At 27.4% G+C, this 15,778-nt stretch overlaps 2 protein-coding genes across 2 annotated transcripts; both read right to left on the bottom strand.

Moving 5' to 3' along the window:
- Positions 1 to 622: 622 nt before the first annotated feature.
- On the bottom strand, positions 623 to 3,934 carry LOC108860115 (wax ester synthase/diacylglycerol acyltransferase 5-like). The gene is made up of 7 exons (XM_018634024.2): positions 3,565 to 3,934; positions 2,551 to 3,117; positions 2,382 to 2,448; positions 2,180 to 2,298; positions 1,861 to 2,070; positions 1,411 to 1,548; positions 623 to 1,333 (listed from the first exon to the last, which is right to left on the bottom strand). Exons 1-7 carry the CDS (start codon positions 3,775 to 3,777, stop codon positions 1,175 to 1,177), a joined length of 1,473 nt encoding a protein of 490 aa, XP_018489526.1. The 5' UTR covers positions 3,778 to 3,934; the 3' UTR covers positions 623 to 1,174.
- Positions 3,935 to 9,188: 5,254 nt separating this feature from the next.
- On the bottom strand, positions 9,189 to 15,543 carry LOC108858829 (wax ester synthase/diacylglycerol acyltransferase 4-like). Its single transcript, XM_018632697.2, is given in 8 exon segments — positions 9,189 to 9,280; positions 9,283 to 9,397; positions 9,596 to 9,733; positions 10,567 to 10,776; positions 10,880 to 10,977; positions 11,075 to 11,141; positions 11,432 to 12,025; positions 15,255 to 15,543. Coding segments are annotated over 8 exon segments (1,515 nt in total). The 5' UTR covers positions 15,456 to 15,543.
- Positions 15,544 to 15,778: the final 235 nt, after the last annotated feature.

Raw genomic sequence — 15,778 nt, 5'->3', positions numbered from 1 at the left:
TTTGTATATAATACATATTTTGTATATAATATAGGATATGCTATGTTTTCACTAATATATGGAAAAAAAATTGTTTTATATGCCAAGTAATTCTAACATTTGCAACACATACCAAAAATTAATTAACTTAAAATTTAAAACAGAGGAAATTTTATAGATCCTATGATTGACCATGTTTTTAAATTATTTATAATTTTCAATAATTATATATTAAATTATTAATTTTAAATCTTTTTAATTCTAAATCTTTTTAATTCTTATAATTCATTAAAATTTTGTTAATCATATTATATGCAAATTAGTTGGCACATTAAGTTTGAAAAAATAAAATTTGATATATATATATATATATATATATATATATTCTGTTTTAAGCATAACTTTTGTCGACTTTGCAAATTATTTAATTTATCAATTATTATATTATTTTAAAAATTGTGTTAAAGTAAAAACGAATATGTAACATCGAACTTAGTTTTCTAGTTTTTTCTTTCTTACGGCATTTTTAATTTTTATTTATTTAAGATGACTATTTGTAATGCTTTCAGCTGCCACATGAATTTCTCTTCATGCTCCAGTCATCCTCTGAAATAAATAACAGGTTCGAACTTTACAGGCATATCCTCAAGTTAGCTAAACAGATGAAAGAAAAAAATACAATCACCTTCATCATCATTGATCAAGATATCCTGCCCAACCGAACCAAAAACGATCCGACTCATCAAAAGAGGCTCGATAGATTCTAAACCGTCATGGCCCGAATGGTCTAGCGGTCCCACCGAACTGAATCTTGACTCAAATATTGTCGAGATGAAGTATTATACGAACCATCATTATCTCGAGAGAAATAATCAAAGTTGACGAAGCCAATAGAACTTTCTTAAGAATCAAAGAACCTTTCTTAATTATGCCCAGGAATAACCAAAGTTGACGAAGCCAAATTAATTATTATACAAACCAGTTACCATTCTCTAGCAGAAGTTCTGAACAAAAGGCCAAAAACAAAGTTGACGAAGCCAAATAGAACTTTCTTAAGAATCAAAGATCCTTTATTTTTGGAATCAATTCAATCACAATTAAACACCCTTTATAGTCTTCATTATTTTCTAATAGTTTCTTTGTCTCATTTCAAGTTTTGATTATTATTTCTTGAATCAGAAGAAAATATTTCAAACTACTGAGTAGCACTTCTTTCCTGGACAGCAGCTTTGATGCTTCTTAGAGATTCCTCTAAATCGTCACATAGCTGATGAGGATCACAAATGGCCGTTGGATCCACGGTTAAAGAAATAGTCATCTTGTTCATATAACTTTGAAAATGCATGGTTAACGCCTGACCAAAGACCAATGATATCGTTAAATAGTAGTCACTATAGTAAATATGAAATAGAGAATGGTTAAAGGTTTTACGTGGGGGTGTCCATTAGCACTCGGGGCTATGTAGGTGATGGGATGCCCAAATAAGCTAACTTCTTCACTAGGACCAACCAAGTTTGAAAACGACATCGTTGTGTTTGATATTGTTCTGCTTGTTAAACTAGCCGCCCTCTGCAATAATTTAAACTCATAAGATTAAGTGGTTCTACTAGTTTAAGACAATAAATGAATGGGGTTAGTCTTAATGTTTTGATGGAACTTTTGTATTTTTTTCTTTATCAACAACATATTTATAAAACATGTATTTATACACAGGTGGTGACTGACTTAACAATAACATTAACACAAACCACTAAGTTATAAATTGTAATTTTGTTAAACGAATTTTTTTCTCTAGCTAGTAAGATTTAATAAAATTTTAAGACATGACTATTGTTGGTATTGTGACTAAAATAAAGAAGAGTTATGTATTATCAGACTGACCACAACTCCAAGCAATTTTATTAGGATTTTAGTAGAGGTGAAGGTTAGCAAAGCTTCTAACGAGTTCTTCTTCCTGTTAATGATCGACTTGACTCTTCGGAGATGTTCCAACGGGTCATCGTGTAATGCAAGAGAGAATGGAAAGAGCATATAGCCAATCCAGTTTCCCCATTTACACTTAGATCCTTTAGCCATCATATTAGCTAGATCCTGCAATTTTTAATCAAAAAGTTTAGATGACAATATTGAAATCTGTTTTTAGTCAAGATATATATACATATATAGTTTTGTAAGAGGAAGAAAAGCCTAATTAATTTGCCTGAACTCCAGTAGTAGGTCTTATGTTTACAAGCAGACATGCCCTTAGTCTTATTTCTTTAAGCATATTACTTGAATTCCTTCTAGATTCGTGTTCTCCTGCTTTCTTCTCCTTCTCTCCTACAATTTTGTCATAATATTATTAAATTTCACTTGTTATAATCATATTTATTGCTTCTTAAAGACAAGTCGTAACAATTTACCGTATCTTCTTTCTAAATACTTCGAGAGAGCAGCTTGAGCTACTCCAAGTAGAACATCGTTGACGGTCTGCCAAACCAGAAATATAAATATAATAAGATCAAATATGGAAATGTAATATCATAGATATAAAAATATCACTATTATTAAAGTTTATGGGGGAAAGTTTACCATCTTCATGGCGTTCTTGATGAGCTTAATGTCTTCAAGATTTACGGTACGATGAACCAAACACATCCGCTTACTGTTATTTAATCGGAAATCGCCTTTGATGGGTGTGTCAGTGTCCTTAAGAAACATTGTTGTAGCAATAAACTTCAAAGCATCACAAAGCGTATTCCAAACCAACATAACCATCCATATTAACCGGGGAAAACCACTTGAACCGGCAACTGATTTTGATGACTGCCGGTTCTCGTTCGGTAAACTCGGGAGCTCATCATGGTTTGATGTTTTACGTGTGCAAGCGTGGACTAGAGACATTAGAGACATACCATCACCGACCGAGTGATGAATCTTTAAAACGATGACATTTTGAGCGTCTGATGTTATTAAGTCAAGTAAGTGAACCTCCCATAATGGCTTCGAGGTATCCAACGGGATTGTAGTGAGGTCAGAGACGTAACTCTCCAGAAAAGCGTCTGAGTTTGTGTTCTCTAGTTCGATTTTGGGAATGATGACGTGATTCTCGGCCACCACCTTCGTTCGAACCCATTTTTGTTCTTGTCTATCGTTCACCTTCATTAATTTTATTTAAATAGAAATATTAATATAAAATGTTAAAATACTAAACATAATTTTCTTGAAATCGCTAACTGAAACTATATAAAAATGCCATCTAAATATTACAATCTGAAAATACTTATACAAACTATATGTCGATTTTCAAAATATTTTTCCTTGACGATTAAAATCGACATATAATTTAATAATATAATGAATCTTTCACTAAAGGATAAAGTCAACATATAAATTTGTATAACTAATTATGCGGAAGATTCTTTCTATTATTATTCCTATCCATTTTACTATGATATGAAGCAAAGACGCAACATAACCCGTCTCCCCCCCCCCCCCCCCCCCACCCACCCACCCCCCAAATAAACCAATATATTTTGTGGATGGAACATTTCATGTAAACATCTGCAGAACATTTCATGTAAACATCTGCATGTTATTTCTCACCAATATGCTGGAGAAACGTGGATGTTTAAGCAAAGTTTGCTCTAATCCTTCGATAAACACATCTCGATTGATCTTGCTCTTCAAACCAATCACCGCAGTGATGTAGCAATTGAACTCCGGCGCGGTAAACAAACGCGCCGTCGGAGTAAGCGGTTCATCATCATGTTCTCCCTTGTTTCCCGATTGCTCCTGTCTTCCTGTCTTAATCTTCATAGTTTGTGTTTTTTCACTCTTTCAATCTCAACTCTAAAATCGTTCATCCTCTTTATAGTGTGTATAGCCTCCAATCGTGCATGCCATTAATTTTTTCCTTTTTAATTGTTTTAAAATCCTTTATAATTGTTGGACATATTTTTTTGTTGAATAAATATCGTTGGAAATATTCCTTTATAATCGTTGGACATATTCAATTTTTTTTATTAAAATCTTTTGTCTTCGATCTCGACTCAATAATTAATTTTATCCTCTCCATAGGTTATAGCGTGTGTGCAACATATTCCTTTCTAATCGTTTGAAACTTTCAGTTTCTTATCCCCACTGAATATATTTTATCCAGTAGTAGATACTAATTAGCTATGCACATTTTGTAAACGGTTACACTCTTTGTTATTTATTTTATTAACAAAATTAATATACATGTATATGTTAATCCTCTATATTATAGCCTCCAATCGTATGTGCCACTTTTTATTTTTATTAATCGTTGATTTTTTACATTTTATTAATTATTCTCTGCACCCATCTCAGAATTTTTTTTCCATTAAATATGTAAATGCACCTTACACACATGCTAACCAGCAAAATTTGTATATGCACCCTAAACTTTTGGGATATCTAATATTGGATTCGACTCTTATGAGTAATAGATCTTTAGTACCTGTTATTAATCTAAGAAAACCACTTAACCAGAAAATAGGTACTTACTGAAAATAATTTGCAAGTTACACTTCAATTCTATTTTTTATTTGAAAAATGTAGATATCCGAAAAAATATATAGCTTAAATTTTAAGATTTTATTTTTATTCATATATTAAATAATATTCTATTTCTATTTTCAAAATACTTTTACTAAATATTAATATATTCAAACAAAAACTCAAAATATTCTAAGGTAGAAAATTATAGTTATTAAAAACATAATTTAATATATGTAATAGTTTCTTCTATGGTAAGAGTGTACATAAGACCATATTTTTTTGATCAAAAAGAGTATACATAATTATCGTTGTAAATAATTATATAATATACAGATAATCAAGAACATATATCTTTCATTATACATATTTAAAAGTTGTTTTTTTTTTAATGTTGGTCTGACTACCTCTCGTTTATTTAATAGAATACCTTTTGGTGTAAAAAATTGTTGAGATTATTTATTTTATAATACCGATACTAGTAATTAAAATAATAAAATGAGAGAATGACAGAGTGGGGATTTTGATTTGTTTTGGTCGAAGGGATTTTTGTTTTTTTTTGTCACGTTTTTAGCAAGTTTGGAAGAATTCAACGCCCATGAGAAATACATATTTATCTGCCGTTTGGGTGATCAGATGGGGCAACAGAACATGATGACCCGAGGATTGGGTCCTACTTAATAAGGTAGATTACGTTGACTATCTGGGCTTTAAATTTTAATGAAATTTTAATTCTATTAACAGGATGAGATATTTCCCCACCCACCCACCCCGCCTGACTAGTTTGATTTAGAGGTGAAATAGAAAGAGTGGAAAACGAATTTATCACCGGAAACTAAATTTCAAACAACGAAAAAAAAATTGGATTTGATAATACCGAATATACCGAATTGATGATATTTTTAAAATTAGCAGTATATGCATATGGTTTGATATATAAATTGTTCAAATAAATCGATCAATTAAATATAATGGTATAATTATATTTATAATATATATATATATAATTATTTTATTGATATGGTTTTCATTTTATTTTTATAATTTAATATTTTATTTGAAAGTTAAAATTTATTTTCATTATTATCAAACTAAACAACATAACTTTTAACTTATTTGTTGACAAACATATGTGTTAATATTTAATTATTTAATAATATTATGGATTACTAACTTTTATTTTACTCTATAAAACTATTATTATTAACTTAATATGTTTACCAATTATTTTTAATATTAAAATAAAAATAAAAACAGTCTATAATATGTATAATATATATATATATATATTATCATGATGACAACATATGAAATAAAACCTTTCTAATATGATTGAGAAAATTCTCTAATTTGTGCCAATGATTAGAAGAACATGGAACAAAAAGAAAATAGAAAATCATGTGAAAACATGGTTGCCATTATTTGTTGATTAATAGAAACTATCTATATAAACAATTAGTATATCAAATATGCTTAATAATGGTTACGGAATTACGTTAGTCAATTATTAAAAGTATATTACATAATGAGATTATTGGGTCTGAAAAGAAAATGTATCAGGGATGTTGGATAATTTACCTATAATGCGTACTCTTTTGATTTTAATTTAAGTGCTATTTTAGATTTATACGTATAGATCAAAAAAGTAATTGGAATTTTTTTAATAATTGTAAAAATTGAGTAGATTTAACAATTTTATCATATATTTTCATTAGTACTTGTTACTTGTTATTGATTTACATGGTAAGTAATTAATGGTAGTGGTACAACCAAAAAAGGGGAATAACTTCAATTTTGTTCCTGCAAACTTTGTAAAAGATCCAATATTTATGAGTTTTCAAGATTTTCATATATGTTGTACTTTTCGAGTACTAATACAAATGTTAGTGATGATATGTCCTTTTTGTTAACTTCTCATATAGTTTTGTAGCTTTTGTTATTATGACAAAAAAATATATCACGTTAATAGTGTTAGATTAACACAAGTATATTACATTTTATTTTATGTTATATAAGTTTTCATACAGTTTTATAAATTTGTTGTTTAGGAGTCTTACTGGTAAGATTATCGAAGAGGAAGTTGTGATTTACATTATTACATTCAATTATGTTTATTTGTATTTGTGTGTGTTTATATTACACAGATTTTATAAGATTCAATTATGTCTGTTTGTATTTGTATGTTTTATTATACTTGGTTAAAAACTCTTATAGTTATGCATAATATTCTCAAGGTTGAATCTTATGAGTTAAAACAAAAAAAAATACATCCAACTAACACTAAATTTTAATAAATTTGATAAATCAATGATAAGTAAATTTTTTCAATAACAAAAAATGAATGAAATTAACAATCATCACCCCCAATAACAAAATATTTTAATAAGATTTTTAAAAATTCATAAATCACTAACAATGGAATCTCCTAATTTTGTAATTTTTTTAGAATTCCTTTACCAGTAACCCCTCAAGAAAACATTTATTTTTCTATAATTCCAAAATAAAAAATTATCATACCTATACACCTAACCATATTTAAATCAATAGAAAATAAATAAAAAACTTCCAATTTAATATGTTTTAAAATTAAATTCGTAAATAACACTTATTTTGTAACCAACAAATTATTTTATTTGTCAAAAAAACAGATTATTCTATAATGATACTTAATATGAAATAGAGAGAATAAGATTTTTTATTATTGTAAGTGACATTTCAGTATTTCATAAAAGTATACATTTTTAAAAAATACTGTGAAACAATCTATGGTAATTACACATGTAAATAACATTTGAAAAAACATTTTTAAAATATAACTGTAAACAGGCGGTGGCATATCGACAAATATCATTATTGTTACGCCGACCACCAGGCCGTGTATATTTGGTAAACTATATGAAATAATTAAATTATAAGAATTATTAAATATTTTTATTTTATTATGTTTATGTATATTAGGTTATTTAGTAATTTATATGTATGATAAGTAAATAAAAAATTATATTAAATATCATTATGTTACCATCTTAATTAGATATGTGATAGTTAAATATTATATTTTATATTAATTCAAATATTTATTTTTGGTATATTGAATTACTTTTATTCTTTTAAATTGAGCAACAATTTTTATTTTATTGTTAATTATGTTAAAGTTGAATTATTATTTTCTTAACTTCAAGTATTTTCAGTTCATCCTCTGTTTTGTTTTTAAATCAATTTTCAGTTCATCCTAGGAAAAATAGGAAAAATATATTAGATCAAAGTTGCATCAATAAACATAACTTGTAATATTTTAAATTTCATGCACATTTATGAATATATAAATAATTAAATCATAAAAACGGTTGATTTGTTTCTCCATATTTGATTAATTTTGTTATTCATATTTTGGTATATTGGATCTATTGTTTTTCTAAAAATAAATAAAAATTTGTATATCCAAAAGTAAGAATAAACTTGTTAGTTAAATTTGCTTAGATTGAATAATATATATATTTTTAAGATTATGTATAATTTGATATATGTTATTTTAATAAAATTAAAAAAATGAAGTGTTAAGAAATTCATAAGATAGATACACCAAAAACTCAGAAGTTTGTCATCATCAATTTACTCATATTCAATTCAGATCAAGCAATATTAATAAGTTTTAATTTTCATTCTAACATTGTTTGAATTGTTGATTCAGTTAGTAATTAAAATAAAATAAAAATAAAACATAATTTTGTATGATAAATGTTTGTTACCAAAAATTATAATATTTTTTTCAATTAATATTCATCGTGATTTTTTAATTTGTCTTGTTTATAGCCTCACATTTCTAAATATGTATTTGGTTTTAAAATAGTCACAAAATCTAATTGTTTGTTTTGAAAAATGATATTAAATAATCAGTTTATGTTTTCTAAAATTATTTTAATCATTTGATAAAAAATATAACTACAATAATTTTTTTTTGAATAATGATATCTATATTATTTTATTTCAATTATTTTTTAAATTATATCTTAAATGTTTATATATATATATATATATATATATATATATATATATATATATTTCATTTCTTGTTTATTTTTGTTTTTTAAAACAAAAAGAATAAATAAATCGTTTATATATAGAATCTATAGAATTTATATTATATATTTAGTTATTATTATTAATTGTTTTTGGTAAAAAAGGAAATTTAAATTAAAAAGCTTATTAAAGTCTTAATAAAAAGGAAATAACAATAAAATATATTAAAATTATTATATTCAAATGAAAATTATTTGTTTTAGAAGAATATTTCTAAAAGAATTAATATTTTCAATTTTTGTGAAGCTACGGTATATATTCATATATAGTAAAATTTTATATGTTTTCTCTTTTTATTTGTGGTTATTTTTAGAAACTTTAGTAGATATAATTAATAAAAAAAATTTTATAAAATTTTTCTGTGTTTAAACTTATAAGTATTTACTTTTCTATTTATGTGTGTTTTCAAAAAAGAAAATTAAACACAAAAGTTAATTAAAATTTTATAAAAAGGAATAACAATAAAATAGTAAAGTTAATATATTCAAAGTAAAAATATTATTATCTTTTAGAAGAAGATTTTTAAAAGAAATCATATTTACAATTTTTTTGTGAAGCTACGTTAGATATATATATATATATATAATTAAAGTCGCAAATAAAGATGTTTTTTGTTCTCAAATCTTACATTACAACATTTTGTAAAGAAGCCAGGCATTTCTATTGCTGAGTACATCCCATAGACGAAGAGACACTCTTTCTTGGACAGCAGCTTTTATTTTTGGAGAGATTCTTCCCAGTCGTCACAGAGCCGGTGAGGATCACTTATAACCATTGGATCTACGATCAGTGTAATTGTCATCTTATTCATATAACTCTGACAATGTATCGTCAACGCCTAAATCAAATTCAACAAAAAACAGTGAAATGCTTTACGTGTTAACAGATATGACATTCCTCAAGGAGAAAAGTATGTATGTTGCAACTATTTGAAACGTTGATTTAAAGTAAACCAGTTCTACGTCAACAGCTTCAGTAATAAGGCGTATGATTAGCTTGGACAGTGAAATAGTGAATAAAAAGGATAATAGCTTACATGGGGATGACCATAAGCACTTGTAGCGAAGTAAGTAATTGGATGTCCATAGAAGCTAACTTCTTCAACTGGACCAACCATGTTCGAAAACGTCATCGTTGTATTTGACAGCAGTCTCTTTACTAAAGTAGCTGCCACCTATAGTTAGTTACAGTTTAATCAATAATCACAACCAAAGTATTACACAACCCTTTAAATAATATAGGGAAAATATGTGGTATTGCCTTCTAATCTATCTTATTAAAACAGAAACATTCTGTTGGACCTACATTTATTTTGTAAGTTTTTAAATAAATACACCTTTATTACTTTATAGTTAAACATACATAAGTCACTAATGTTCCTTTCTTAATACTACTATCCATGTTTCCAAACATTATACTTATTTCTTTATACTACTATCAATGTTTCCAAACAATATATTTTATACTACTATCAATGTTTCCAAATAATACAATAATTAAATCTTAGTATTATTTTATATTATCATTTTTCTCTTTAAAATTTTGTAGAAACGTCGTAATTTCATTAAATTGCCAAAATAGTGAACTTTAAAATTTCGATTATAAGATTACAAATTATGAAATTATTACAATTTAAATCCAATTAGATTACATATCGGTCATCCATCAGTTCAATCGGTTAGTCTCGGATTTTAGTGATTTTTTAATATGAATATTTTAAAAAACATAAATTGAATTGTCAGGTCTCCGGATTAACCGGTATAATCACAATCGGGTTGAATTTAAAAATATTGATTTAAATGCAAAAATATTTTAAATACACACTCTTTAAAAATAACCAAAATATTTGTTAAATTATTAGTGAAATTTTTCATCGTAAAATATCCCGCGCTTCAAAAGCGCGGGTCAAAATCTAGTCTTTATTTAAATGACAATTTGTAATTACTTTTTGATACTTGGTTATTGATATGAGATATGATTTTTGTGACATTTCTTATATAAACTGACCTGAATCCCAAACAATTTCACAATGATTCTACAAGAAAAGTATGTCAGTATTGGCCCGAACGAATTCTTCTTTCTGTCAATTATAGACTTGGCTCGTCGGAGATGTTCCAAGGGGTCATCGCGTAATGCAATAGAAAATGGAAAGACTAAACAGCCAAACCAATTTCCCCACCTACATTTGGACCCTTTGGCCATCATTTCGGCTAGTTCCTGTCTTAAGAACTAAAATTAATCGAAATCCACCCGTAACTACTAACTATATATGAATTATGAACCTGTAATGAGATAAGTAAGTGAGCTTGTACAAACTTGCCTGGATTCCAATGGTGGGTCTTAAGTTTACAAGCAGAGCTGCCCTTATCCTTGATCTTTTAGGCATTTTTTTATCACTCGTGTTACTTTCTTCTTCTCCTATTAGATTTCACAACATAATTAGACTCTGTACGCTAATAGTATGCAATAACTGTCCCTTGCTACAAGGAAATAAGTGAGTGTGTAATTTAGTTACCGTATCTTCTCTCCAAGTACCGCGAGACGCCAGCTTGGGTTACTCCAAGTACAACATCGTTGACTGTCTATTAAACCAGAATATGAGATATTCAACATTATTATTATTTTTCTTAAAGTAAACTCTATACAATTAGGCCTATCTTTCAAGATCCACAATTATTTTTATGGTTCTTATCGTGATTACTGGTTCCCTATAGGTGTAGGAGCTCATATACTTATAATGACATGTTTAACCTGATTCCTAGGGGATCATATATGACGTGTTAAAGCTGATAAGGCTTCTTTCTAGTAAATTGAGCAAATAATATGACTAAGAAAATGTGTTCAGCTACAAACCAAAGGAGAAAAAACTAACCATCTTCATGGCGTTCTTGATTAGCTTTATATCGTCAAGGCTTACGGTACGATGAACCAGACGCAACTCTTTATTCTTCTTCACTGTTAGGAAATCACCTTTAATGGGCGTTTTGGTGTCCTTGAAGAACATTGTCGTTAAAATAAACTCCAAAGCGTCACAAACCGTGTTTAACATCAACATAACCGCGGTACAGATAACCTTAACCAACCACCGTAACCTGGAATTACTCCTTGAACCGGCAGTTAACCGAGATGATGCAGTAGGGAGACTCGGTAGCTCATCAGGGTTCGATGTTTTACGCATACAAGCGAGGAGGAGAGACATGATTGACATGCCATCACCGAGCGAGTGGTGGATCTTTAAAACGGCAACGGTTTCAGCATCTGAGGTTTTCAAGTCGAGTAGGTGAAGCTCCCATAACGGCCTTGAGGTGTCCAAAGGGATCTTCATGACGTCCGAAACATATTCCTCTAGAAAGGCGTCAGCGTTCTCTATCTTTTTCTGTTGGATTTTGGGAACGATGATGTGATCCTGGACGACCACGTTTGTCTGAACCCATCTTTGGTTTTGTCCATTTTCCCCATCGCACACCTTCATGTTATTATTTTGAAGTGAATCAATACAATTAAAACAGCAGCCCTTTTTTTGAGATACCTATAATCTTTTAAAATATTTACAAGACTGCCACTACTTATTTAATTAAAAATTATAGTAAATATCTATTTAAACAAAATAAAAAAGTTTCCTGAAAGTACTCAACAAAATCAGTTAAGAAAATAAGTGGCATCTAATATTTATTTTTAAATGGCAAAGCATCACGTACACTTAACATGTTTATATCTAAATGTCAGCGGATTGTCTTTATTAAATGTGCCAGAAATTTTTTCTCAAGTTTGTAATCAAATATTAAAGAAAGTTCCACTACTAATACACATAGTTATGCGATATATCTATAATATAGATATATTAACCTATATTAATGCGATCATTACAATTGTATTGTAAAAAGTATATGTAAATGTACTACTTCTAAATTTTACTAAAACTTTGATATAAATGATACAAATATATTACTTATAGTTTTCAAATTTATAATCAAATATAATGCAAAATTTTCAACAATAATAATAAAAATGAAATATATTAAAATATCTCTCAAAATTTAAGAAGCTTTCAATACATTTTAATAATTAAAAAAACTTAATTGTTCAACCGCAATCAATATAATTTTTAATAATATCATTCTACATGAATATTTTTTATATAATTCATTAAAAACATTTCCAATCATTATATTATTTATGCAAACAATAATTAAGATTTGCAACCAAGATATATGCTACATTACGGTTATTAAACTATTTCTTTATTAACTGAGTTTTTGTATGTAATTTTAATATATTATAACATTAATTTTTGTGCTAATATTTGGAATTTAAAAAAATAAAAACTACGGCTAATTCCATCCCTATTCACCTCTAACTTATGCTTTTATCACGATTTAGAAAAAAACAACTGTGTAACTAAAATTTTTGAAAGATCTGAAATCATTCAAAGCATGATGGTTTTTGAATATACTGCATTTTTCGGTTAAACAATATTACCACTATCTTAAATTTGTGCTTAAATTTGATTATGCAAGTTTGAAATTAGAGTGAACATGATTTGATTTAAATGGGATCGGTAAAAAAAGAGACGAGTTTAAATAGGTTAAATGTTTTTAAAACTGGATCAGTAACTGAACCGAAAATGTTTTGTTCATAAATCAATATGGATCGATCAGGTTCAATCGAGATCATTCGAATCTAATCCAGTTCAATAATTGAATAAAATTAAATTTAAACTAATTTTTTTATAGTTATTCTCCATGAATTTTACAAACATAACTAAATTTAGTTATTAAAGTTTCAATACAGATAATTATGAAATAAAAATGATATCATATAATAAAATTAATATTTTGATTTCACATATAAATTTTTTTTATTTTAAGTACTTATTACCATGAACTATGAAAAGAATAAAAAATAATAATGAATTCATTTTAATGATTGAAAAGGCAAAAATAATTAGTATTCTGATTTTTGATCATAATTACAAACAAACATATATTTTATCCATTCGACTCGGATATGTTTTCGGTTCACGGTTTAATCTGGTCCGTCTGTCGGTTCTGTCTGAGAAACATTTAATAGGACATGTTAACTATTTTAAAATCATAACAAAGCATATGATGTATTTTATTAGATTTCTACAACGTAAAATATCCCGCGCTTTCAAAGCGCGGGTTAAAAACTAGTGTACTAATTATAGAAGAAGTATTAAGGTTTATTTCAATTTGGAAGTACTAATTTCCTTAATAAATTTTGATTTTTTTAAATGATTACAAATTACTAAAACTGTTACATGTTTCACACTGAAAATATTATGATCAATGGTTTATTTTTTTGTTATAGAAAAATATAATTGATCATAAAACCATACGAGTACAAAAGTTCATTTTTATCTATAGTCCAAGCAATGTCTTGAATGATAAAGAAAACATACAAAACACATTTAAAGGGTAACTCAAATGTTTTGCCAAAAACAGTGTAACTCAAATGCACATCGGGGAAACAAATAACAGGACCCGCTTTTTGGTTAACATGTAATAATGGTTCGTTAAAAAAATATTTAGAGGCCAAATTCATATGATCAATCTATATACTATATTGAAGAAGATAGAAACTAGAAAATATCGGGTTAAATGTATATTTATACAACCAAAAAAAGAGTTCTGACCCAACAAAAAAAAATCAAAATAAAAGTCATCTGGGTAAATACCAAGAAGTAATGAGTAAAAAGCAGAAATGGTGAGAAAAATGCAATGGAGTTTGATGCAATTTTATGGTGGCTAAGAAAGAAAGGGAGAGGATGAGAAAGACAATCTTTGCAAAGAAATGAATGTGGGAGCCATAGAGATCGGTGAAATTGTTGTTAGTATTTTAATGATCCAAATTTACAATTTCCCCGCGTTCCCTTACGTTATAATATTTTTCAATCATAATATATTAAGGGGTTATTGGGAGAAGAATTTGTATAGAATTTGTGAATTTTAAGAGTTGATTGATTTTAAAAGTTATGTGAATTGTGAAAATGTATATACATTGACTTATAGAATTTGATCATGATTTTTTTTAGATTTGTCTAGTTTTTCATTAACTTGGATTACCAAAAGAGGTTTCATTAAAGAGACACACTTGTTATATATAAAGAATAATTAAAAAATATTTTTTTAAAAAAAATATTTCGAATTATAGTTTTCAAATTCTAACATTTTTATAAAAATTTTGTTTTTTCTAATTTTCTTTTTGAAATTTGAAAATGATTTTCCAAACTATTATAAACTTTTTATTTAAAGTTTTTATATATAAATTAATTATATATTGAAAATGATAAACATTATAAATATAAATTATGTTTTCAAAAAGTGTAATGGTATACAAAATGTAATGAATTATAGATTTGGACATAATTTGGTAAAAGTTGCACAAGGATTTTGAAAATCACATGGATACATATGATATTTTGAAAGTTGAATCTCATGAATAAAAATGAATAGAATTCATGTCCCAATAACAATAGATTTAGTTAGAATTAGAGAATCTATAATAACAAAACTTTTTGAATAACAATGGATTTGAATGGATTTTGAAAATTCTTAAACCAATAACAATGGATTCTATTAAGATTTATGAAATCCAAGAATCAATAACAAAGGAATCTCAAAATTTCCAAAATTCATGAAAATTCATCTCCCAATAACCCCCCTGAGACTCACCAATCTACTGGAGAAACGAGGATGCTTGATACAACTTTCCTTAAACCCTCTGATAATCATATCAGAGTTGATTTTACTTTTTAAACCAATCACCGATATGATGTTCAAGTTAAACTCCCGTGTGTGGAACAAACGTGCCGCCGGGCTAAGGGGTTGCTCATCCTCCTCATCTTGTACATGCAGTTTTGTCTTAATCTCCATCTCTATTTTTTCTGTGTGATGTTTGTTTTCTCTCTTTCTTATTTGTGGACCGTTTTTTTCTCTTTAAACTTTTGTTTCCATCTCTCAAACTCTAAAGTTTCGCTCTTTGGAGCTTCCATGCTTCTGTGGTGTCTTTAATACTAACTCTAACCAAAATGTTACTAGTTTAATGGTAGTGCGAGAAATTGATTCTCTTGTGTTCCGTGTTCAAACCAATTTTTATATATAAAATTGTTTTTAGATCAAAATATTTAAAAAATGAAATCAGATCTTAATGAATTATGGAATTAAAGCTCACGACTTTTACTTTTAACAAAATAATA

The sequence above is a fragment of the Raphanus sativus genome, chromosome 5, assembly GCF_000801105.2.
Source record: "Raphanus sativus cultivar WK10039 chromosome 5, ASM80110v3, whole genome shotgun sequence".
NCBI lineage: Eukaryota > Viridiplantae > Streptophyta > Magnoliopsida > Brassicales > Brassicaceae > Raphanus > Raphanus sativus.
The sequence above is the reverse complement of the archived record's forward strand: the minus strand, read 5'-3'. Positions and strand labels throughout refer to the sequence as shown.

Bases quoted from the DNA above. Each gene is read 5' to 3' on its own strand.
- LOC108860115 (XM_018634024.2), bottom strand. From the start codon at position 3,777: ATGAAGATTAAGACAGGAAGACAGGAGCAATCGGGAAACAAGGGAGAA. The intron at 2,449-2,550 runs GTAAACTTTCCC...CTGGTTTGGCAG, and splicing joins TCAAGAACGCCATGAAGATG to ACCGTCAACGATGTTCTACT. The intron at 1,549-1,860 runs GTCAGTCTGATA...AAATTATTGCAG, and splicing joins TAAAATTGCTTGGAGTTGTG to AGGGCGGCTAGTTTAACAAG.